Genomic DNA, 24,135 nt, shown 5'->3' with positions numbered 1-24,135 from the left:
GCTGTGCTACCTGGCCGCCCCCACACTGGGGTTTTTTCTACCACATGAGAACTGTGGTATATGAGGCACTGACATTGTCTGAGAAGTTTGCCACACACAAATAGCTTTCACATATCTGCCTCTCCTTGTGATAACTGCAGAACAGAGGGGACAATTTTCCCTTGGAGAGAATATGTTCAATGGGATGCAGGGATTCCAGCTGTCTTTTATCTCAAGGTGGTGAAACTGCCTCCATTTTTCCTGCCCTTTCTTCCTCACCTGTATTTCGCGCTGCTTGTCCTGCACTTTTATCTACACTTTCCAGTTCGGTGACTCGATTCTGGAGGGATTCCACACTGCTTTTCATGCTGTCGGCCTCCTCCCAGTTTTGTCGGAAGGGACGTATCTCTTTGTCCAGTTCTTTCAGCTTCTCAGCCTGACTATCAATCACTCGCTTTTCAATGCAAAGAGGATGAAAAAGCAAAACCAATTAGAAGTATTTGAAAATGCATTATACACGAAACAGAAGAACAAAAAAGGGAATATAACTACATTAGTAAGATCAAGGAGCATCAGAAACTCAAGTAAAAAAATAACCTACTAAGTTTTCTGAAATCTACTACAGGAGCTTCAATCCTTAGTTTCAATGCCATATGAAAAACAGAGGGTATTTTTTTGTTTGTTTCTGTGGTGGTTGTTGTTGAACATATTGCTTTCCTGAGATTTCTTTCCCACTGAAAAATCACAATTGTATTTAACAATTAGAGTCTGAAAGATAAGGGCAGAGAAACAGACCTCTTCACAACCAAACCAGAGTCGATAACCAAGATAATTCTATACACACATGTCAAGGACATCCTTGATGAGATCAAGAAGGGAACAAGCAGGCTTTTGTGAACATTTTCCAACATACTACATTTTTATAGTCACATAATTTTCTGAAAGTTGTAGAAAATATAAGATTCCATTGTATATGTATACACACACACACACACACGCAACTCTTCTGAGTAAAATGTGACCTTAAAGTCTCTCTGACAATAAAGTGTATCAAAATCATACAGAATTCCTTGACCTATGTAACAGCAGAGAAAATTCTCTTGATGACTCTGATTATTAATATCAAGTGAAGCAAAAAACCAAGATTCACATGCTTGTCAAGGGTGCTTGCCATCACCAAAGAGGATACAAGAGTTTAAGTGGAAGCAGGGCTCCCCACAACACGTGATTACACGGACAACCCACAGAGCAGGTCCATCCACACATTTATCTTTATAGACAATAAACTGTGCCTAGAAGTGAACTGTAGGAGCACAGCAACCTGGACTGCATTTGGCAGACTGCAGGGCTAACTCCAAGTCTCTTCTTCTGCCTTTGACCTCAACATTCTTCTGCTGAAGCTGTTTGGCTCAAAGTTGGGGAATGCCCATCTTGGAAGAATTGGAGTTAAGAGTCATCCAAAGGACAATGGAGCAGTGGATGGAGGCTATGAAGCAATACCAGTGAAGGATGGTACATGAGAAGTGGCAGAAAGGATATCATCAGAGAAATGTGTGATGGGGGAAGAAGGCAGGCCACCGCCAAACGATGAGCAAAGGGGAACGTACAAACTGCCCTTGCACTCCACTGTATCTACCCAGTATCAAAAGAGCTCGAGGAAGTACATCGGGGGAACCTCATAGGAAGAGTTTACAGAAAGACATGGACAAAAGTCACACAGGACAAGGATGGGTTGTAATCTGCATCACTGTCTATGTGGATGAGATCAAAGATCCACCTAAGTATTAAAGTATTAATACAGTTACCATTTCTAGCACAATTTAAATTGGCTTTAAGGTTTGCAAAGTGCTATCTATCTCTCTATACATATGTGTATGTATGTATAAGTATAAATTCATGTGACAACAACCTTGTGAGGTAGGTGCTATTATTGCCATTTTATAGATAAGGAAACTGAGGCTGAGAGAGGTTAAGTGACTGAGTCAGGGTGACACTGCTAGAACATGTCAGGGACATGATTCAAACTCAGTTCTTCCCAACTCCAAGTTGCTTGTTCTATCCACTGAGCCATCTGGCTGCCAGTTCATTAATAGCCTGTTTAGTTTCTTTTTCTGAAATTGGTTTATTTACGTTTTCAAATTCCTGTTTTGGATATTTCATATTTTTATTTGGCTATTTTATATTCATATTTTATATTTGGTAATATATTTTATATTTTTGGTAGAATTGCATCCATTTCTTTCGCATTCTCAATCTTGACCTTCAGCTTGGGAATCTTTTCAGATACCACATACAATGTTGGCATTGGAAAGAGTTTTACCTATTATCCAGTCTAACCCCTCGTATTCAGAGGAGGAAAATGAGGGGCAAAGAGGTGAAAGAGCTTGTCCAAAGACCAAAGCACCTCAAGTTAATTGATTTGGTAGAAATCTCACCTACAGAATCAGTGGCAGATTTCCTGTGAACAATAATAAAGCAATAACAGAAATAATATAGTCATTTGGGCGACCAAAGCCATCTTGTTGCCAGATTTGTCTAGATTCTTGTCTTCTCCAACAATGTCATGCACCAGTTTGTGACCATTCTCAGAAACCTAAAGGGGTTTTTTGCTTCTAAAAGAATTTGCATGTTTGAAAGATCAAGACAACCCAAGGTAATTTAGATTTAAGTCAAATTGTGAGAGTGATAAATTACCTCCAAGGGGCAGTCCAACATTCACTGCATCTAAGGGGATAACCCTGCTGGTCCCCACTATCTCTACTTCTCCTTTTAGAAATTTATTTTTAAACATTTAAGTTTCAGTACCCACAGCATGTTGTTAATGATTAAAAGGAAACTATGAAAAGAATACATTTTTTTACTTAGTTACCTGGTCTACAAATGTCTTCCTCTTTTTCTTCTTTCCAAGAAAGAATAGTTACTTGCATATTTAAAAAATATAACAATAATTTCTCAAAAGAATATAATTTCTCATGTGGATATGATTATTTTATTTTCAAACAAGTACAACACACAATGAAGACTCCAATATAGGAGGGTGTGCCTCTGTGTGTGTGCATGTGTGTGTATGAACTTGATTTTTTTTTCCACCAGGAGGGAAGGAGTTCTACTGGAGTCAGAGAAGAATCTGTTTTTAAGAAGACTCTGATTACCTTGAAGAACTCTGATACCATAAACTAGAGTATAAATGAATACTAATAAGCACACTGTAATGAGACAAGGGACTACCTTTTGTCTTTGTGTCCTCCACACCTAACACACTGCCTGGCAATAGCAGACACTTAATTAATGCTTGTTGATTAATTAGTTAATTGAAGTAAAATCAGGGTAAGCTAGTAGAAATCAGAGTTCATAATAAGCTTAGTCAGTAAAGTTTATTCAAGCATTTGACTTCTGAATTAAATTTATTTATATCTAATTTATAAGACAAAACACTGGACTAGAGACAGAAGACTTGGTCCTTGATCTGCCACTTAGTGCACATGAATTTGAGGAAGTCACTCTGCCTTGGGTTTCAGTTTTCTCATCTGTAAGATGGCCAGGCTCCTTTACCAGATTGTTGAGAGGACTAAATAAAGCAAGACAATCAATGGGAAGGGACTTTGCAAACTGCCAAGTATGATGCAAACATGAAGGATAATTGTTGTTTACCATCGCCCTCTACATGAGACACCACAAATGTTCAAGTGGAGGAATTTGGATGAATGAGATTCGAGTGTACTTCCAAGCAAGATTAAATGGAACAGGATATGAATACGTAGCCAATTCTATTCTGTGTAGATACTAGCAACACAAACTGCCACCTCTATTTCACACTTGGTTCATGAATGGAACAAGTGAGTTTTAAGGTGTCACACAGCACAGCAGTCTGAACTTTATGAACTCATAGATGATGAAAAGGCCCAAGCTCCATCTGGAAACCACTTAAGAGCAGTAGTCTTAAGAGTAGTTTCCAGGCATAGCAAAGGAGGAAAATGTTTATTTTTAAATGGGACTTTTAACCTGTACATATGAAATAATTTGAGTGGAAGGTGGTAATTAATGCTTTCTACATAAAAGTAACAAAAAGATTTTATCCCTGAAGGCAAGGCATACGCTACAGCATATCTCAAGATGAATTTTTGTTACATGGGTGTGAAGAGGTGAATTTATAAACATTCAACACCCTATACAGATTCATCTTCATTTAAACATTATTTCCCAAGTAGTCTCAAATAATCAGTATCATGACTTATTCTTTTATCTAACTGGTTGACACATCTCAGTGTTCTAATAACTGATACCTTCACATGAATGCTACATATAAATAAGATGCATTTTGAATAGAGTAAGGTAGAAGAAGGTATAGCTTAAAATAAATTCAAGGCTTCTTTACATACACATACACATATATACATACTTGCATAGGATATATCTAAAATTAATTTTAATCCAACACAATAGCACATAAATCTGTGCTCTTGTGAATCCCCTAACTCCAGGTTCTTTGATGTGGTGAAGTGATTAAATTCTGATCACATGACCTTGACTTCTCTCAGTTTCATTTTCCTCACCTCTAAAATGGCTATAATGCCTTAACTACCTACTCCTTATGAGGGAAGGAAGTACTTTGCAAACCTTAAAGACCCATAGAGATTTTAGCTGCAATAAATATTACTTCGTGCCTATAATTGAAATAAGCTTTCTAATAATATGTAGAATTCTCTCTTTTCTGAAGTAGTTACAGGCTACACATTTCAGGAAAGCTAATTTCAGGGCTAATGTCCTTCCTAGTGCCATACTTAAATGGGAAGATGAGCACCTCCAAAACCCATGATGAATCTGCACCATTGAGACTACTCAATGTTTCATATTTAAGGAAACACATGATCTATATTTGTATCCATACAATATTCAGGAAGGGAGTACACCAATAATAACTTTGATCTGTAGGTTAAATATCTATGGTCTTTGAAACACACCATCTTTCAGACTGTAGCCATGTACTTACTACTTGTGGGGCCTCAGTTTCTAGGTCTGCAAAATAAGGGGCTTTAACTAGAAGATTTTGAAGGGCCCTTCTGGATTTACTCCCATGACCTTATGATGAGATATCTATGCAGGCAAAACACACATATTGGAAAAAGTGGCCCCTTGTTGGATAGATAACTTGAAGAACAGAAATTCAATGAAAACTCTCTCAGATTCTCTTGCATTTACTTCTCTCTACATAGACTGTGACAGGCACAGGGATGTGATGGGGAGAAAGCCAGCCTCAGACTTAGGAAGATATGGTGCAAAATCTTGCCCCTGACACTCTAAGGTAAGACACATAATTTAACAATGTGGGCAAATTACTTAATCTCTCAGGGTTTCTAAAGAAATCCTCTAACACTGTAAGTTGTAAAACAGCTGCTGATCTCCATTGGTTAGCGGCAGTGCCTTCACAAGGAGTTTCTGGAGGGAAATCACATGGAACAACATGCATACAACATTTACATGCTGTATCCCTCCCATCACCAGAAGAATATAAACTCCTTGAGGACAGGAGACTGCTGTTTTTGGAGTGGGCGCTGTTCACACAGCATCTAGCATTGTGCCTTACACATAGCAGGTGCTAAATCAATGCTTATTGAATTGAATTGGGATAGTTATCTCATTCCTACCCCTCTTTCCCATATCCCATAACTTGTACGTTTTTTGAAGGCAATGACTATGTCTGCTCTCCTTTCTTTATCTCTAGCACCCAACATAATATTTTGCACAAAGTGGATATTTGATAACTATTTATCAAATTGAATTGAGTTTAATTTACATAGGACTCCTCCGTACTTTCATCACACAAACAACAGAACAAAGGCACCAAAGTTCAGTGGTTTGACCAAGAAACAAGGCAACAGTAAAATTAGGCACTGAAACTCGACCTCCCAGTTCCCATGGCTGTGCTAATCACTAAACCGTATTTCCTCTTGACTCTACTTCAAATCATGCTGTAAAACTATTGAAATGGAAAGCCTATCACCACTCTGTTTCATGAAATTAATGGACATTCACAGCTTCCCTTGTAGTCTAGTTTCCACTGGCTCAAAAGACACTTGGGGGCTGGGAACAGTTAGATATGGTGTTCAGTAAATCCTTAGGTGAAGGAAACTCAAAGAGGAGAATAATGGAGTTTCAGTTTCATGCAATGGCTTTGGGGCACAGGATACCTCAGATATTGGGAAATTCCAGGTATGCCCTTAGTCTTTAGGTGTGCATCAGTGAATATGTGTGTAATGGGTATTAATGTACATAGTAGCATCATGGAAAACTTGACTGATGCTTGGGGAACTAGTGAAATGGAAAGAGAAAAACTATAAGAATTTAGTTTGGCTATATAAAAGTAATAGTAATTAAACCAGGTATTTTAACTATTTAACATTTATTTCTAATTGCCTTGAAGGAAATAACAATCATAAATATTAAATGTGTCAGATTAACCATATAAGATTACATAAAATACTATTCTTGTTAAAAATGAAATAAAAATTAGTTTTAATTTTATTACCACGCTGTAAAAGTCCTAAAGCAGAAAATAAAGCATGCAACTTTTGCCTTAACTTAACCTAGTAGCATTTTAATAGTGCTTACCTGTAAATGAAGTATTTTGGATTCATTATTACGGAGCATTTCTTTTTGTCTTTCGATTTCTATTTCAAAGCTACATATCTGATTGTGTAAACTTTGTATACTCTTGTTTTTTTCTACACTTTCATTCTGTAGCAAAGAAACCTGGAAAGAAAATTCTACAATTAATTCATCAACACATGACTATATACTATCAAATAATCAAAAGGGGATGGGGAGTTTGGACCTATTATTTCATTACTCTGTCTATTGATTCAGACCAGCAGATGATCTTTAACTTAAAAGTTGTAGAGAAAACGGCGATGAGAAGTTATGTGATATTCCCAGCATCACATAGCCAGTATGCATCAAAGGTAGGACTTGGTGGACTCCAGGTCTTCTTGACTCCAAGGCCATGCATTGTCTCTCAATCATAATGATGCAAAAACGAATTTTTATAATAAAGTCAGCCATTTTCCAAGACCAGAGGAAGGAGAGAATCTGTCTCCAACACTGAAAGGGAGTCATCATTCTGAATAACATAGTGAGGAGTCCTACAGATCTATTGGTAAATTCCAGTCCAACAAATGTACTGAAACAAAGATAGTAATAGATCATATGCTACTGTTTGGATATATCATAAAACATAAGAAATTGTTATAGTTCCTACTGTTGTCATAACTCCTGTAATAGTTGATTCTTGCTGAAGTGAATGGGGGAGGCGACATTAAACTACTCAAAAATTAAATGGTGCCAGTAGAATTCAAAAAGTCTAACAAAGCATGACCAGTCCTACTAGATCCGGGAAAATAAAAATGGATTTCAAGTATTCGCAGGCTGGTCAGAGAAAGGATATGTATAATAACATTACATTAAAATTATTTCAATCTTTTTTGCCAGAAAAATACTTATTATTCTACTAGCTGTTTGGGGTAAGCTCTTGGGAGATCTTTCCCCTACAGAAGCAGAAGGTGAGCTATTTTGGATCTGTGTAATGTGCATTTATAATATGTAATATGTATTTCTGAAAATGATAACATGCAATTCATTTTAAAACACCAAGAGTCCATGCAAGAGAGCTGTCACAATGCAGAAAGAATTACCTATTTTTCTTATATTTAAGTTACAGAAAACTTTCTTTTGGTATACAGCTCTGTTCTTGATTGCATCTGTTTAAAACAGGTCTACAAGAACAACTATAGGAAATGGTTCTCTAAAGTCGCTAGGATAATAGTTATTCAGGAATACCAGAAGGATCTATGATTTTAACGATGTCATTCTCTCAATCAGTCACTCAGTGTCTATATTAGTAGATGAATTCTAAGGAACTGCCCAAAGCACAGAGAAGTTAAGCAACTTGCTCAGGGTCACACTGCCTGTAAGAGGGAGAATCCTTAGTCTATGGCCAGCATGGAACAGTGCATAGAAAGCTGGCCTTGGAGTCACGAAGACCTGGGGCCAACCAAGTCTCACCTTTGACACACACTGGCTAGGTGACTCTGGGAATATCACATAATCTCTCATTGCCCTATTCTTTCCAGCTTTTAAGTCAAAGATCATCTGCTAATCTGAATCAATAGATTCTGTCCATTAAGGCATGCTGCTCTCATAAATAAAATGGCATGAACTGTAGTGGGTGGTGCCTTTCCCCAATATTTTTCTTTTGACACAATATAGTATAGGAGTGATTTTCATGCTCAAATACCATTCACTAACCCAAGGCAAATAGCTGAATTTGGCATTTCTGTTTATTTAAAAAAGCTAACATTTTTTATCCAGAATTACAAATATTTCTCATTATACCCCCAAAGAATTTATATTACATAATTTCTCTACACCAATAAGAATATTTAATGCCTGCCTTCTCTTGGTCACCAAAAACTATTTTCCTTTAGGGACCAGGGTCAATATCTAATTACTAAAGCTTTTCTAATTTCTCCAACTTCTAAGTTTACTATCTCTAGTGAATTAATTTTCATTCCTAAAAGATGTAATCTTTGTTGCATTCATAAGGACAGTGCTCTTTGGTATTAACAATCTAAATGATCTTTCCTAAAGGGGGAGCCCTACCCTCACCTCTCCTGAGGGTCCTACTCTTCACAGGAGAATCAATCAATCAATCAGCATTTATTAAGTGCCAATTCTGTCAGACACTGTGCTGGGTGCTATGGATACAAAGATGAGCTATAAAATAAAACCATCTCTCCAGAAGGCCCTCCTTTCCCACCAGTTACACGGCCTCTGGACTTCTCTGAAACTCTCCATCATGCCCCCTGCATCAGATCTTTTCTATTCCCCCACTCTTTTAGCTTCCATTTCTGTTCTGTCTTCCTCCATTAATCTAATATAAGCTCCTTGAAGTCAGAGACTGTCCTTATTTGTATATGTATTTCCACTGGTATGTAGAAGGTGCTTAATAAATGTTCAATGACTGACTATTGAAGAAACTCATTACCTTCCTTCAGGGGAGACAAGGACAAGAATATGTAGAGAGTAAATACATATAAATAAATGGTAGTTAAATTAAAATACTTAGGAAAGAAGGACATAGCTGTTGAGGGGATCTGGAAAAATTTCATGCAGAAAGGGTGCCTAGACTACATCTTAAAGGAATAGAGAGATTCTCTGAGGCAGAGGTGAGAAGACCAGGGCTTTTCAGGGACAGGGGAGGGCTAGTGCAGAGATACTGAGACTGGAGATTGAGTGGAACAGAAGGTGAGGAATACAGAAACAGCCAGTCTGTCTAGATCAGAGCTCAGGAGGGGAAGCCATATAAATGAGGCTGGAAAGATTGGTTGTGAAGGGCTTTAGAAACTAAATGGAGGTTTATATTTGATCCTGGAGGTAATACAGAACCTCTGGGGCTTAAGGAGCAGGGGACTGACACAGTTTGATCTGTGCTTAGGGAAAATCACTTTAGCAGCTATGAATTTGACTGGGGAGAGACGTGAAGCAGGGAGAGAAACTAGAACAATAATGTAGGCAAGGAAAATCCATGGTCTAGACAAGAAGTGATGAGGGTCTAAACTAAGATGGTGGCTATGTGAGTAGAGAGAAGGGGTCAGATGGATTTTGAAGTAGAAACAAGTTTTGGCAACTGAATGGAAATTTGGGTGAGAGAGAGTAGATGGGAATCATGCCAAGATTACAAACCTGATACTAAAAGATTAGTGGTACCTTTGACAGAAATAGGGAAGTTTTTTATAAAGGGGGATGGGTTTTAGGGGAAAGATAATGAGATGTTTTGGTCATGCTGAGGAAGATGTCTTCAAGACATCTAGTTTGAAATATCCAAAAGGCATTTGGTAATTTGGGACTGAGGCTTAAGGAAGAGACTAAAGTTGGATATATAGATCGATAAGTGATCTGCAAAGTTATGATAATGAAACCAAAACCATAGGAGCTGATGAGGTCACATATGCACAAAAGAAAAAAAATATCCAGAAAAAATGTATAGAAAAAGAAGAGCCTGGAAAAAACTTATAGTTAGGGTCCATGATATGGATTATGACCCAAGCAAAGGAAACTGAGAAGGAATGGCCAGAATTAAAAGCTCAGGAAGAAGAGCATTCTGAAGGAGAAAGTAGTTAACTGGAAGAAGGTTAAGAAAAGACCATCAGCTTTGGTAATTGAGAGATCATTGGTAACTTCAAAGAGAACAGTTTCAGTTGAGTGATGAGGTGGGAAGTCAAATTGTAAAGAGTTGAGGGATGAGTGATAGGAGAGGAAGTGGAAACAGTAAATAGAAAACTTTTTAAATTTTTCTGAGAAAGGGAAAAAAGGAATAGATTAACAATAGCTTTTGAGGGAATGGTAGGAGTCTGGGAAAGTTTTTTAGAATGGAGGAAACTTGGGCATGTTCAAAGGTGGTAGGGAAGGAATCAGTAGTTAGGGAAAGCTTGAAGATTAGAGAGAATGGTTTGTTGTAAAAGGTAGGAGGATATAGGCTCAAGGGCACATGTACAAGGGCTGGCGTTGGAAAGGAAAAGAGGCACCTCATTATCAGAGACTGTGGGAAAGAAGGAAGGAAGAGGGGATGAGATGAAGAGGTTCTGAGATGAAGAGAAATGGGAGAAGCAACTCATGGAGAATGGACTCAATTTTCTCAGTAAAAGAATGTACCACCAAATAGTATGGCAAAGTTCTACTTTTTAATTGTGAAGAGAAGATTTAAAATTCATTTATCTTTGATATGCCAACAATAAATTATGCTGCTTTTTCTCATGTCAATCCAAGGGAAGAAGGCAGGTTTGTCATTCCTTTATACCCTAGTAAAATAAAATAAGTGAATTTTTGCTACAATGTACAAGATACTTGGAAGGAACCAAAAAAACAGTTCAGGTTGGTGGAAATATTCAGTTTGGGGACTTCTCTTACTTACACAATCATACTTTTATAACTAAATGAGGATCCTACTGCTCCTATAAGACTATAAATTAGTCTTATTTAGAATAATTTACTGTTTTCAGTTTTGTGGAAGTTAAGTGTGCACGTAGTTGATATAGCCTAAGAAGTACAGTCAATTCTAAAGTGAAAACTGGAAACACCTGTACCGAGAGATCATGGCTCACAATTCCCACTCAAGATGTTATATTTCTAAAAGGGAAAAAGTTGTACATCAAATACTGCTTCTTTAAAGTTCCTCCCAATTCTAAATGTTATTACCCTACAACATGAGCATCCTATATTTCCACTTGACTTTACATCTTTTTAAAGCAATGAGCCCTATATTTTCGAATGAGATTTAAGAAAAGACAAGCTATTTTTCTTCCATAATAACTTTCATCAAACTTAACTTCTTTGGAAATAACATAGTGTTAAGAGTGTATGTTACACATGCAACTTTATACACTTTCTTAGAAGGATGTTTAGTTTTTGGAGGCGCTTAATACACTGCTATATTTAGAATTTATACCTTTAACAACCTAACTGTTCACAAGCTGCCCTCAACCTATCTTTCTAAACAATCTACATTTCTTCTTTTCCTGAGCTCTACAGTTCAGCCAAGCTGCCCTTTCCTCTCTTCCTCCCATGTGGCACTCCATCTCCATCTCCAAGTCTCTGTACTGGCCATTCCCCACACCCACAATGAACTTCCTCTGCTTCAGAGAATCTCTCATCTCCTAGAAGATGGAGCTGAAGTGCTGCTTTCTACACAATTTCCTAATCTTTCTAATGACTGGTGCCCTCCCTCCCATGATCCTGTATTTATTCTGCACATACTTCTGGACGTACATATGATTTTCTCCAATAAGGGTGTAAGCTCTTATAGAGGAGAGATGGTTTTATTTTATTTTATTTGTATTTGCATCCTCAAGACCTAGCATAGTACCTGGCTCACAGTGGGAACTTAAATGTTTTTTGATTGATTTCCCAAGTCAAGGATGAAGTTACCCATAGATTCTGATCTGAGAAACTGATCGATACTCTAAGGACAATAAGACCTTCATTTCTATATGTGTTGTTTTCCATTTATTTTTAGAAATGATGACTATACAGCTGCACTAATAATAACAATCCTACTACTTCAAATTAGAATTTTTTGAGCCACATCTGGAATGAACAAGCATTCAGATTTCTCTAAAGATATAAAAAAATCAGAGCTATACAACATCCTTGAACAATTACTAAGAAAGGCAAGACTTTCATATTTATTGAACTGATACATTAAACCTTAGTTCTCATCTGTAATCTTCAGACCTCTGTCTTGCCATAGCTAGTAATATTTTATTTAAATTATAAGTCTATTCACAAAGTTAAAGAAAATTATTCTTGCCACCTCTCTCTAAGAGAATGTAATAAGCCATGTGATGTGTGGCTAGCTATTCTGGTAATCTGGTATGTCCTGGGATTTCCAATGATTCAAACCATTCGTTCTAAACTGGAAAAAAGACTACAAAGCAGGAAGTGAGGAAATTAACAATAATGATAATCATCCAAAGATAAAAATGCTCCAGCAAGTTTATTCAAGTAGCCCTTGGAACAAGCCTTAGAAACCAGTGCCTTTCACTATTATAATGCTTTGAAAATGGATCAAGTGTTGTAAGGAGAAAAGTAGACAATTTGTCAAAATATTATGCAGAGCTTAAACTAGATTAACTGAAAAAGTGAAACTAGCATCACTGCCTCTATGTGACTAGATCACCTCTGAGGTGCAAAGATTACAGTAAACTACCTCTCAGGAGACACAAGGGCGGGCAAAATGAGAACGGTACAATCTTGGCTCAGTGTTACGATAGAAAACATACTAGAATAGTTACAAATGTAAGTAACCCTTAATCCTATGCATAGGATGAAAAAAAGAAAGTGAAAATAAGGGTGCATAACCTTCAGAGAAAAGACCAGATTGTGACAAAACAAGCAGTGATGTAGTATGAGGGAGAGTGAGATCTTGGGCTGGCACTATGACCTCTCTGGGTAAGTCAGCCTCTCTGAGGCTCAGTTTCCTTCTCTGTAAAGTAGGAACGACACTTATCTCATAGGGTTACTGTGAGGGAAAACACTGCTTATCTGAGTTTTTATTCCTAGCAAATTCTGAAAGCAATCCAGCACATATGCTCCTAAAAGCAGCAAAAGTGTGCCTCTGTTTTATTTTGCTGTTATTTAGATACAATCCTTATTTTTTGTTTACAATTATGAATGCATATAAAAACAGAACTTTTGAGAAGGCTAATCTATATTTTGCTCTTCAAGAAGATTAATTGGCAATTTAAAAAGATATTATTTGGAATAAGATGTCTTGTTTAATGTGAAATGAAAATGCTTTGGTTTAAAATCCTGGGTTTCTTTCCAATATCTTTCCCTTAAGGATTTCCCTTCAAAACTGCCTGAGGTAGCCTTCAGACCTCAAAGCTGACAGAAAATAAAAACTCAGAGTGAAGCTAGAGATTCTATTTCAACAAATAAACCACAGCTTAGGGATTCTGTAATACCCTGCCTGGGACTCACTTTCCTCATTTATAAAATGAAGGGGGATATTAGATTAAGTGATCTCTAAAGACCTCTATAACTCTAAATGCTGTCATCTTAAATGATTTCTTTTCTAGAAAGCCTCACAGGGTAGCTGATTTTTATGAGAGAAATTTAGGAATCCTCACAGGAAACACCACATAGGAGGCATCAAAATGGACATTAGGATGCCAGAGTTCAGAGCAGAAGAAAACAAAGATGTCTTCGAAAATAAGAACAAAAACAAGGGGGAATGGGGAGAAGAGAAGTATGTGCCTCTTTAGAAAGTAAACCTGCTCAGGACAGATAGCTCTCCTAGGATTCTCCTTGATTCTCCTCAGTTCTATAAAGCCCATAGAAAAGCCACAAATATTTTTTTGGTATTGTTTCTTTTAAAAAATTAATTATTTTTATTTATTTCATAAAATATTTCCCAATTACAAGTATAATATTTCAACAATATTTAAAAAAATTTTGAGTTCTAAATTCTCTCCCTCCCCTTCTCCTTGAGAAGGCAAGCAATTTGATTTTGATTACATGTGTGAGGTCATGCAAAACACATTTCCATATTAGCCACATTGCAAAAGAAAACACAAACAAAATAAAGTGATAAAAATTAAAGTTTTTTGAAAGCACACTTCACTCTGTACTCAAAGTCCATAGCATTGATCATCATGGGTCTTTTGGAATTGTCTTGGATCGCCGTTTGGGTCAGAATGAGAAGCTACAACTACTGAACCACTTCCTAGCTGTCTTTCTTGCAAAAAGGTCAAGGGACCAAAAAGGACAGTTCTGTATTAGTCACTCTGACTGCATAAATGTTAGAATATTCAGGTGTGACAGTTAGTGAGGTGAGCCCACTACATATTTTGCTTGTCAATTAAGAAAAAAAAAGTCCATACCACCAACTATAGACTGTCATGGACAAGGCTCAAGATCAGGCATGGAATTCTTTTCTTTTGACAATCTTATGATACTAGTTCAGGGATCCAAAAAGCTACTAAAAAAAAAGGCTTTGTTCCCCATTTTTTCCAATTATTTAAATTTAACAATAATGATGGGGTGCTTGGGATCTATGTCTGTAAAATCAATTTGTAAACTCATTTTGTAACATCAGTTTGTAAAATCAATTTGTAAAACCAGTCTGTAAAATCACATTTCCCCCTCCCCAGCCTCAGAACATTAACTCTGCCCCTTCCCCCTGCCAACACTCTGCCCTGCAACTACTCATGAACTGTGTATCTCTGCTTGGAACAATAACAAGCTACACCTATGAATCCTTCACTAGACCATCTATAAACATTTTAGCTTAGGCAAATGTTATCTCCCCTTAGTAAATGGCCAGCTGCCCCATGAATCCTTTAATGCCCTATCTATAGGTTAACTTCTTAGCCAATTATACACATACTGAGCCTTGGGTCCCAACATCCATCTTGTCAAACATGACACCGATGGGTGGCAGACTAGGCACTTTTCAGTCAGCCCTTGACAGCTAGCTGACTTAGTGACGTTTCAGGCCTAAAACAACACCTCCAGGTAGTCCAGCCTTGGGCTATCTCTCAGTGAATTATGGGCAATAGGCCTGCGCAGTTGACATTAAAAGTGCATGTTCCTTTAAGCACTGACCACTTCTTAACTCCTCCCTAATCCCACCCTTACTCACCTAGTTAGCATAATTGACATCTGATTAATTGCCTAGACTTCTTAAAAACTAGGCCTATGTCTTTAAGTTTGCAGGCTCTCTAAGAACTCTTGCCCATTGTAAAGCATAACAATAAACTTTTACAATTCTGACTCCAAGTCTGCTTGGGTCTACTGAATTCTTTTCCAGACTGAATCGCAGGCATTCATTCTGGTCTTTGATAAGGATCAGAGTTGCTGTATAGCCTATTGCCATTCCCCATCAGTACCAGTAAAAGACGTATGGCTGTACCTTTTTCTCTAGAGAATTACTCCATTCTTTTAGTAAATTAACATGTTGCACTGCTGAACTGGCCTCATGGGTCTTAATTTGCTGATTTGTTCCCTGTGAGAACAAAGAATATAAAGCATAAAAATCAAGTTTACTGTATTAAAAACATACAGAAAGAATGTAATACAAAAACTATAAAACCAATATTAAAGCTGAATGGAGGGAAATCTGATCATATCAAGTTAATTAGAAACACTTATATCAGGATAATAGATTTTAGTGGCAAATATTAGCCAACTGAGGTAACTGACATGTTTTAAATATATGGGAGCATAGTCAAGGGAGGGGAGTTAAAAAATAAAAATGTCTTATTAGTCCTACATGTAAATTTGGACTAATTTTCTCCCCATCCTCAAAAGAGATAACCTTTCCTTGAAATAATTAATTTATAATCTATTTCACAGGAATGAACATTTTAAATCATAGGTTTTAAAAAAAATTACTTTTTTTCAATGATAACATAAAATGTACATTGCAGTCATAATTAGATACTGCCACAATAGTATGATGATCAAGTACAATTAGGACCAAATTAAATGGTATACTGTAACTAATCTACCAAGAGAAAACAATGATTTGTTCATCAAAAAAATCAAGATTTGCTGCTCCCACACAGCCTAAAGATTTTGGTAACTATAAAGGTTACATACAAACGTATATTATACAGAGTACATAAGATGTAGACCAACTTATAGTCCCTTCTGAACATACATGATGGTAATTCACTTGCTTAAGAAATGAATTTGTATGAAAATCTATATTAAGATTCAAAATTTAAGAAGCCGCTAGAAAAATGTCAATGATCTCCAAAACATATACTCTGTATATAGGATATTAATATATATGTCGATATACATTTAGATATATACAAACATATATATGTACACAAAGAAAATGAATGATAGTACGTAAGACATAACAGTGGTTAAGGGTCAGCATTATTATAGAAAAACAAAGAGAAAACTATAGATAATTCTTAAATTTTTGACTAATAATATGTTAATATTTCTATTATACTAAGATAGAATTTATTTATGGTACATTACAATTAAGTGGAAAGTATTTTATTTGAGATATATTTTCCCTTCTCACAGTTTTAGAACATCAAGATATATATTTAAATGAAAACTCAATCATAATTTGCTGGCCACCTCAGACATAATTAAAAAAACAAAACAAAAATAAAAAACAGGTTTCTCACATTACATATGCAGCAATAACATAGTATGTTCTTACCATACTAGTACATTGTGTGTGTGTGTGTGTGTGTATGTGCTTATTAGTAACTGTCCCACATGTTACCTAATCTCAAAGGAAATGTGGTGTTAGGGAAAGAGCAAGATTCAAATCCTAGCTCCAAATGAACTCAAGACTTGTATGACCCCGGGCTGATCACTTTTCGTCTCTTGAGTCTCAGGTACCTTAGATGGAAAATGGGGTCATCATACCTCTACTACTTACTTCCATGGGCCTGTTGTGAGGAATGTGCTTTAAAAACCTTAAAGCATTATGGAAATGGGAAGTGTGGAAATCCAAACTAAACCTACATCGAGATTAGTTATGTTGAAATCTGAAAAGTACACATATATGTAAACATTCATTTTTCTACATATATCTATGCGTGTTTGTGACCTAGAGTTTTCCATGTATTATTCTACAGAAATATTACAGATGCTGCAGAAACTAGATATGTCCATATAGGTTCAATGTTTCTTTTCAAATAAGTTAAAACTTCTGTCACAAACTCTCTAGAAAATCCCCAAATATAATATTAGTTCTTTTATTTTTGAAGAGACAGCAAAAGATGTTTTTATTGTAGAAGTTATGAATGGAAAGACAACTTCTACCTCCCCAAATCTGATGCCTCAAGACATCACAGGAATAAAGAGCAGACACCAAGACCTGCTGCATACAACTTAATTCAATCATACAACTATATGTTTCTGCTTCCTTATAAAGACTAGAGGAGTCCAGAACTTGCATATTAAAATGTCAATATAAGTTTCTCTTATTGCAGACTTTCAGCAATTGAGAAATATAATCATTATATACTGACCTGAAAAGTGCAGCCATAACGCTTAAAACTACAGGTACTTGGGGCATTAATACATTCTGACAAATGTGCATTCAACTGCAACAGGAAAAAAATGTGAGTTTTGGTACAAACGTTTGCATGATAATGCTCAAACATATTAAGGGCACATATCATCTGGGTTGTATTATTAAAAATGGTGTTTCTAAATATACAAGTGTGTATATTATCTGCTTGCTAGATTCATATGCAGCAATATACAGTATATCCACATGTATACACACATACACTAATATACAGAAATACATTTAAAATAATTATTTTTTAAAATTGTAGTTTCTCTAGAACAAATTGTTGAAAATGTGACAAGCCATCTGCAATGCCAGAATTAAAAAAACAAACAAACCAAAAACCCAAAATGAACATTTATGGACTAGAAATGAAAATTGAATGAAACACAGAAATCTCATACAGTATTTTAGGATGCAATTGAATCACACATCTCATATACAGTACACAAGAACACAAAGTGAAAATATTTTCAAGGCAAGCTTATACAATGCACCACTAATCACAGGATCATTAGAGATGAGTTTTTCCTCTTTTGAGAACATTGATTTCTTCCCCAATGTAGACTTATTTTTTCTTTAAAGCAATTCGGGTTAAGTAACTTGCCCAAGGTTACACGGCCAGTTATTTTGTGTGGGTGTTAAATATCTGAGGCCGGAACCGATCCTGGGTCCTCCCGACTCTAGGGCCAGCGCTCTTACTCACTGCGCCACCTAGCCGCACCCCCAATGTAGACTTATAATGACTGTTTGACATTTAATCTTAAAAAGAAACCCAGAGGTGGTTGGTTTTTTTTTCAATGTAGATTTCATCACTGCAAATATTTTAAAAACTAAATTGTGGTGAAAATTCATATCAATTAGGAGAGGAAAACTCATCTTTTTGGCAAAAACCCTGGTTTGATTGAAATGCTCTTTAAATATTAAATGAAATTACTTTGCTTCCTGTACAAATGGCTACAATGATAATATTTTAAAGGTATATATTATTAATTTTGCTATGCTTAAATCTTAATATAATGGCCAAGAATAACTTCCTTAAATATAAAAATTCACACTAGAAAACTCAAGGAGTACATTTCAGTCATGGAAAATAATTACACACCAAATTAGGGACAATGGTACACAAAAGTGCAATAAAGAATCAAAGGAGTGTTTTTTTTTTTGTTTTTTCCTTCCTGCTCAGTATAGCTGAGGAACTCTTAATTAATCTCATAGTTTTTCATATATATCAATAAATACAGATTTATTTTCTAGGACTAACTCTTGGTTTCCCTAGTACCCAGACTAGTACATCCTTTAGATGCTGACATTTACAGAAAATTTAACTCATCTGTTGACTCTTACCTTCCACCCTGTCCCTTAATAGTTTTAGAATGGACAACAAGTGTAACTGACCCGTCCAGAGATCATTTTTACAATGACCATTGCTGAAACAGCTTTTTTTTTTAAAGGGTACTGTCACCACAAAATAACACTTTGTTAAGAACTGACTAATATAACTTAGAAATGTTTTCCTCTAAGTATTCATGAACTACAATATAAGAAAAAATGGCTACTAATCTCATTTTACATAAGCAACATTTTTGGAATGAGAAAACAGATGAATAATGGTAGCAACAAAATACTGTATTACATATAATTATGCATAAATATATCATGACATACAATTTAATGCTGCTTTAAGAACAATCTGTACTTTTATGAGAAAACTGTATCTGAACAATCATCCTAATCTTTATAATATTAAATTACTATACTTCTTTAACATAACTCTATGGCATAATCACACACTTTTATATATTACTGAAGTATATTTTTAGGTGTATTTTCATTCTTAAATGTCATCTTGTCCCTGAGTTGTACCTAAAATAATCATAATTATTTCTTCCCTTGGCACCTCCTGTTTCTGTCCCCACCTCTGATGGTCCTCACATGAGGACAAATATGTTAAGCTAGTGAGTATTGATTTTCTGCTGGCAAGACCATCCTTTGAACAGAATGTGCTATTTATTCCCCCCAAGTGCCACCTGTTTATTCTTCTCAGAACCCTGCAGAGTTCCACTGACTCAGCAGGAGTTTCTTCAAAGATGGTTGAGAAGAAATTAAAGAAATAAAATATAGCCTCCATGTAACCATCATTCATTAATACTAATGGATGCTTAACAAAAAGAGTCCAGAGCATATTACCAGAAACCTAAACTAAATGGACTGAAGTCTTAAGAAAAAAATTAAAACTGGATTGAGACAAAATGGAGTCTGATTTTTCTACTATGTCCAATAACAGTAAGTAAAAAAAAAAAACTCCCTTGAGGAAAGGTTAGGTGATGTTTTATGTTTATACTTACTTTAATGTAGGGATTGATTCACCCATGTACTAAAAAAAACCTGACAATTTAGATGCATTTTTCTCAGACTAAAAACTATGTGGAATGAATATAGACTGTTATATACATATAAGTAAAAAAGACCCATGGTCCAGTTGGTCTGCTATCCTAATAACAAGAGACAATATCTGAGATTCAAGGTATGGCTAGTAATTGGGAAAATACATTTCTGATGTCCTTTCACCTCCTCTTTAATCACTGAATTCCCATGTTTGTATGCATCAGCTTTACAATGTGTATTGTGTCTCACTCTTTCATAGACCTTCTCTCTCAAATATCTAGATACCAGAAATAAATCTGCTAGAAACTAATCTCTGCTTAGGTGTTGTTGGTTGAGGGATACTTATATTTTAACAGACAATGCTGAGTCCAAAAGGTCCTTAAAGTCAAAGGAATCAATCTCCATTGATGGAATTTCAGGTCCCCGTGAGAGATATTTTGAATTACTGCAGCTTTCATGGAATCTCTTCAGCTTACATATACAGCCATGACCCTTGTCAGACGTGAGTGTAATGCCACTTCCATTAATACCCTGTCAAATCACTTCACCTTTCTGAGCCTCTGTTTTATCATCAGTAAAGTGGGAATAATTATACTTGTACTACTTACCCTACAGGGTAGTTGTGAGGAAAATGCTCAGGATTGGCAACAGAAAGTTAGATTTCTCCCTGACTGGCAGCTATTGATCTACTTTATACAAGAATGAAAAAGGTCCTGGAAATTTTATCCAAGATTACTCTGATTTTATTAAAACAAAATATCCTAAATATAAATTTATCTCATGTACCACTGATAAAACATCTGTGCTATTACCCTATTATTTGTAATCCTATAATTGCTGCCTCTGAAACACAAGGACAGAGTGAAGCTGGGTGTTGATAGAACATTACTGGGCTCTCTTGTCAAGAGGCTCAGGCTTTGAATGTGAGCTCTGTGTGGGAGCTGAGGCAGGAGGCAGCGTGAGATAATAGAACAAGCAATGGACTTGAGGAACCTGGTTTTGAAGTCCATCTCTGACATTTACTGCCTAACCTCTCTGAGCCTCAGTTTCCTTATTTGTAAAACAAAAGGGGGGAACTAATACTGTCTTTCAGTTCTAACATTCTATGAATCTATGATGCTCTTCTAGCTAGTATAACTATGTATCCTATTCTATTAAAAGTCTAACTGAAAATAACCTTTTGATATTACTTCACTACTTTATATTCTCAAAATAATCCTAGAGAACAATTCCACAAGATTGCATAAATATAAGTAATATATACGTACACATGCATATTTAATGCCACTGATTTTATTTCATTTCTAAAGTGTCATTTTTTCCCCTGAGTTGTGTCTAAAATAACCATAACTATATCTTATTTTGGTACTTTTGGCCTTCTGTGTATTTACCATCTTGCTTCATTTCTCTATTCTCACCATTTATAGGGTCATAGAGAAGAAACTCTAGAATTTTTAACCAAAAGAAAATAACCTTTCCAGAAGAAACCGGAAAATGTCTTACAATTCTAGAACTAGAAGAAATCTTCAAATATAGAATGACAGAGCTAGCAGTAATCTCAGAAATAGCCCAGATCACTCTTTTTAAAGAGGAAGAAATTGAGCTGAGAGATGCTGCGATTTGCCTAAGTCACACAGTTTGTTATTAGAGCATCAAGGAAGAGAAGCCAGGTTTCTTAGTCCCTATCTAAGGTCGTCTCATCTGGGTTGCTGTTTTTGAGCCTTTTCTAGAAAATATTAGATTAGAAACTACTTGGTTTTTTTATTTTACTTTTTAATTGACTGACATTCCAGCTTCTGTCAGAATTAATAGCTTTTATTTATAAAAATCTCTATGAAATTAGTGCTAAAAGTCTCGATTCCTCACATCCTAGATTATTTCTTATGCTATTGAAACTTTCTGGGTAAAATAAAATCCAATTTTTAACGGTGTCATCAAACTTTATTCATTGTCTCTGATGAGTTGTTACAGATGAAGCAATGGAAAAGATGCACCTACTAAGAATTTACTTTTAAAAGGGATGTGCAAATGAATTACATATGGAGGCAAATTAACACAGGTCCATTTTTCCCCTACTCAAAGGAAAAAAACATTTCTGCAAAACCATTTTTTAAAGTTATCAAAACACATCCACCCACCACTCTAATGTTCAATCAATTTTATATACTTTATAGATTATAAAGCAAATGAATTCTGAAAAAGCTATAAAGATGTCATAATCTAAACTTCTAAATCTAATAATATTGAATAAGCAATTATTTACAGTTTAAACAATTAGTAGAAACATCTTACCTCACTCCTCAAAAGTGTCTGAACACTACATTTATGTGGGCATGAGACAACAACACATGGACAGTCTGTATCTTCATGTTTCTAAAGAAAAGAAAAGAAAATTACTGTGAACTTGTTAAAAAATAGTCTATACCTACCAACTAGCCAAGAATTTTTAACCAAAAGAAAATAAACTTCCTACTACAATTATTCCAATAAAAACTTCTATTTATGTAAGAAATGGAATTTAATATAAATGTTATTATTTGTATAGTATTTGTTATCTGAAAATGGTTTGAGTTTGGCACAGGGATTTCCAAAAAAACAATAAACAAACCAAAAACTAGACATCCTCTTAGAAGATACAATCAAATATTATTAATGAGAATACACTTGTGTGAAGGCTAGCATGAATGATAAAAAAATAAATTATGAAAAACTTGCAAAAAAAATACTATCATATTATTTTGGCCATGTGGTAAAAGCAAGGGATGATAGGTGGACAGTCAGAGTGCTCCAATGGATCCCTTACAAAGTCAGGAGGATATGATGAGTAAGGCCTTCAGCATGCTGGGTGGACTGGCTATGACAAATTACTTCTGGAAGAACACGGGCAAGAGTAAAACAGGATGGAAGGCATGGAGAGGCTGTGATCCACACTACTGCAGAGAACTCACATACTCATGTGATCACAGATCTATCTGAACATATTAATTTGAAATTTATTATTAACTTAGATTTTGTTTACCAGAGGTTCTCAGAAAATCTCTTTCTAAAAGGATCTTTATTATCTGAAATGGTTCGTAATGTTGGACTAAATGAACTAGGAAAGATCTAAGTGTCCCAGAATAATCTCTGACATTGGATAAGCAAACTTTCAAGAAATTAGTTGTTCCTCTATAGAACGTAAGGGGAAACTATTTCACCCCAAGGAAAACGCAAAAATCCCGATTTACTCAGAATTCAAATAACCAATTGCCTTTACAAGTCAATTACAGTCATTTTATAAAATGATGGGTTTGTGTATTTGAACATATCTCCATACTGCTCCAGGACTCCTAAGAATCCATGATTTCATTGGGTCTCCTCCATCAATGTAGATGACAACCAACCCCTCCAGGTCTGAGATGGTCTTCATGAGTTTCTGTGGCTAAAAATATTGATCCCCTTGTTGGTTGATCATCTGGTGATGAGGCTTCTAAAATTAACTTGGCTGGTCATGGGCCTAATAAATCAATGAGTACTTACTATGTTCCAGGTACTATGCTAAACACTGGGGATATGAGGAAAAAGCAAAAATAAACCCAAACCCAAAACACGTCTGCTCTACAGCTGCTGACATTCTAATGGGGGAAGCAACATACAAAAACCAAACCATACAAGAGAAATACAGAGTAGATAGAAAGTGACCTCAGAGGCGCTGGTAACTAGCAGCTGGCAGGACCAGGAAAGGTTTCTTTCCTGGAGGAAGTAGTAGTTGCGCTGTCTCAAAGAAAGCAATGGATTGTAAGACTTGGAGTCTAGGAGGTAAGAATTCCTAGCTTGATTGGACCTGACAGAGCTTTATATCCTTCTAACATGGCCTCCAAAAGTCCAGGATCACTTCCATGCTATGTTGAAGCACAGAAGAAGACTTTTTATTTTTATTTAATTTTTTTTTTTTTGCCTTTTGCAGTGCAATTGGGGTTAAGTAACTTGCCCAAAGTTACATGGCTAGTTTTTTTTTTTTTTTTGTATGGGTGTTAAGTGTCTGAGGCTGGAACCAAACTTGGGTCCTCCCGACTCCGGGACCAGCGCTTTACCCACTGCGCCACCTAGCCACCCACAGAAGAAGACTTCTGTGATAGGAATTATCCTTAAATTAATATTTAGAAACCTCAAATGGAAACATA

At 35.9% G+C, this 24,135-nt stretch overlaps 1 protein-coding gene across 5 annotated transcripts in view; it reads right to left on the bottom strand.

Moving 5' to 3' along the window:
* The window catches only part of TRAF3 (TNF receptor associated factor 3), a 170,558-nt gene that overhangs the window by 9,927 nt on the left and 136,496 nt on the right, over positions 1-24,135 (bottom strand). For all 5 annotated transcript variants that reach the window (XM_069103753.1, XM_069103749.1, XM_069103750.1 and 2 more), the window contains 5 exons: positions 22,265-22,345; positions 17,541-17,615; positions 15,446-15,538; positions 6,589-6,729; positions 259-433 (listed from right to left, as the gene is read on the bottom strand). In XM_069103753.1, the coding sequence (XP_068959854.1) occupies positions 259-433; positions 6,589-6,729; positions 15,446-15,538; positions 17,541-17,615; positions 22,265-22,345 (565 nt within the window). The remainder of the gene's footprint in view (positions 1-258; positions 434-6,588; positions 6,730-15,445; positions 15,539-17,540; positions 17,616-22,264; positions 22,346-24,135) is intronic.

The sequence above is a fragment of the Petaurus breviceps genome, unplaced genomic scaffold, assembly GCF_028583685.1.
Source record: "Petaurus breviceps papuanus isolate PSGF00001 unplaced genomic scaffold, PetGlider_PUasm1.0 64, whole genome shotgun sequence".
NCBI classification, from domain to species: Eukaryota; Metazoa; Chordata; class Mammalia; order Diprotodontia; family Petauridae; genus Petaurus; species Petaurus breviceps.
Note: the sequence above shows the minus strand (reverse complement) of the source record. Positions and strands in the feature narration are given on the sequence as shown.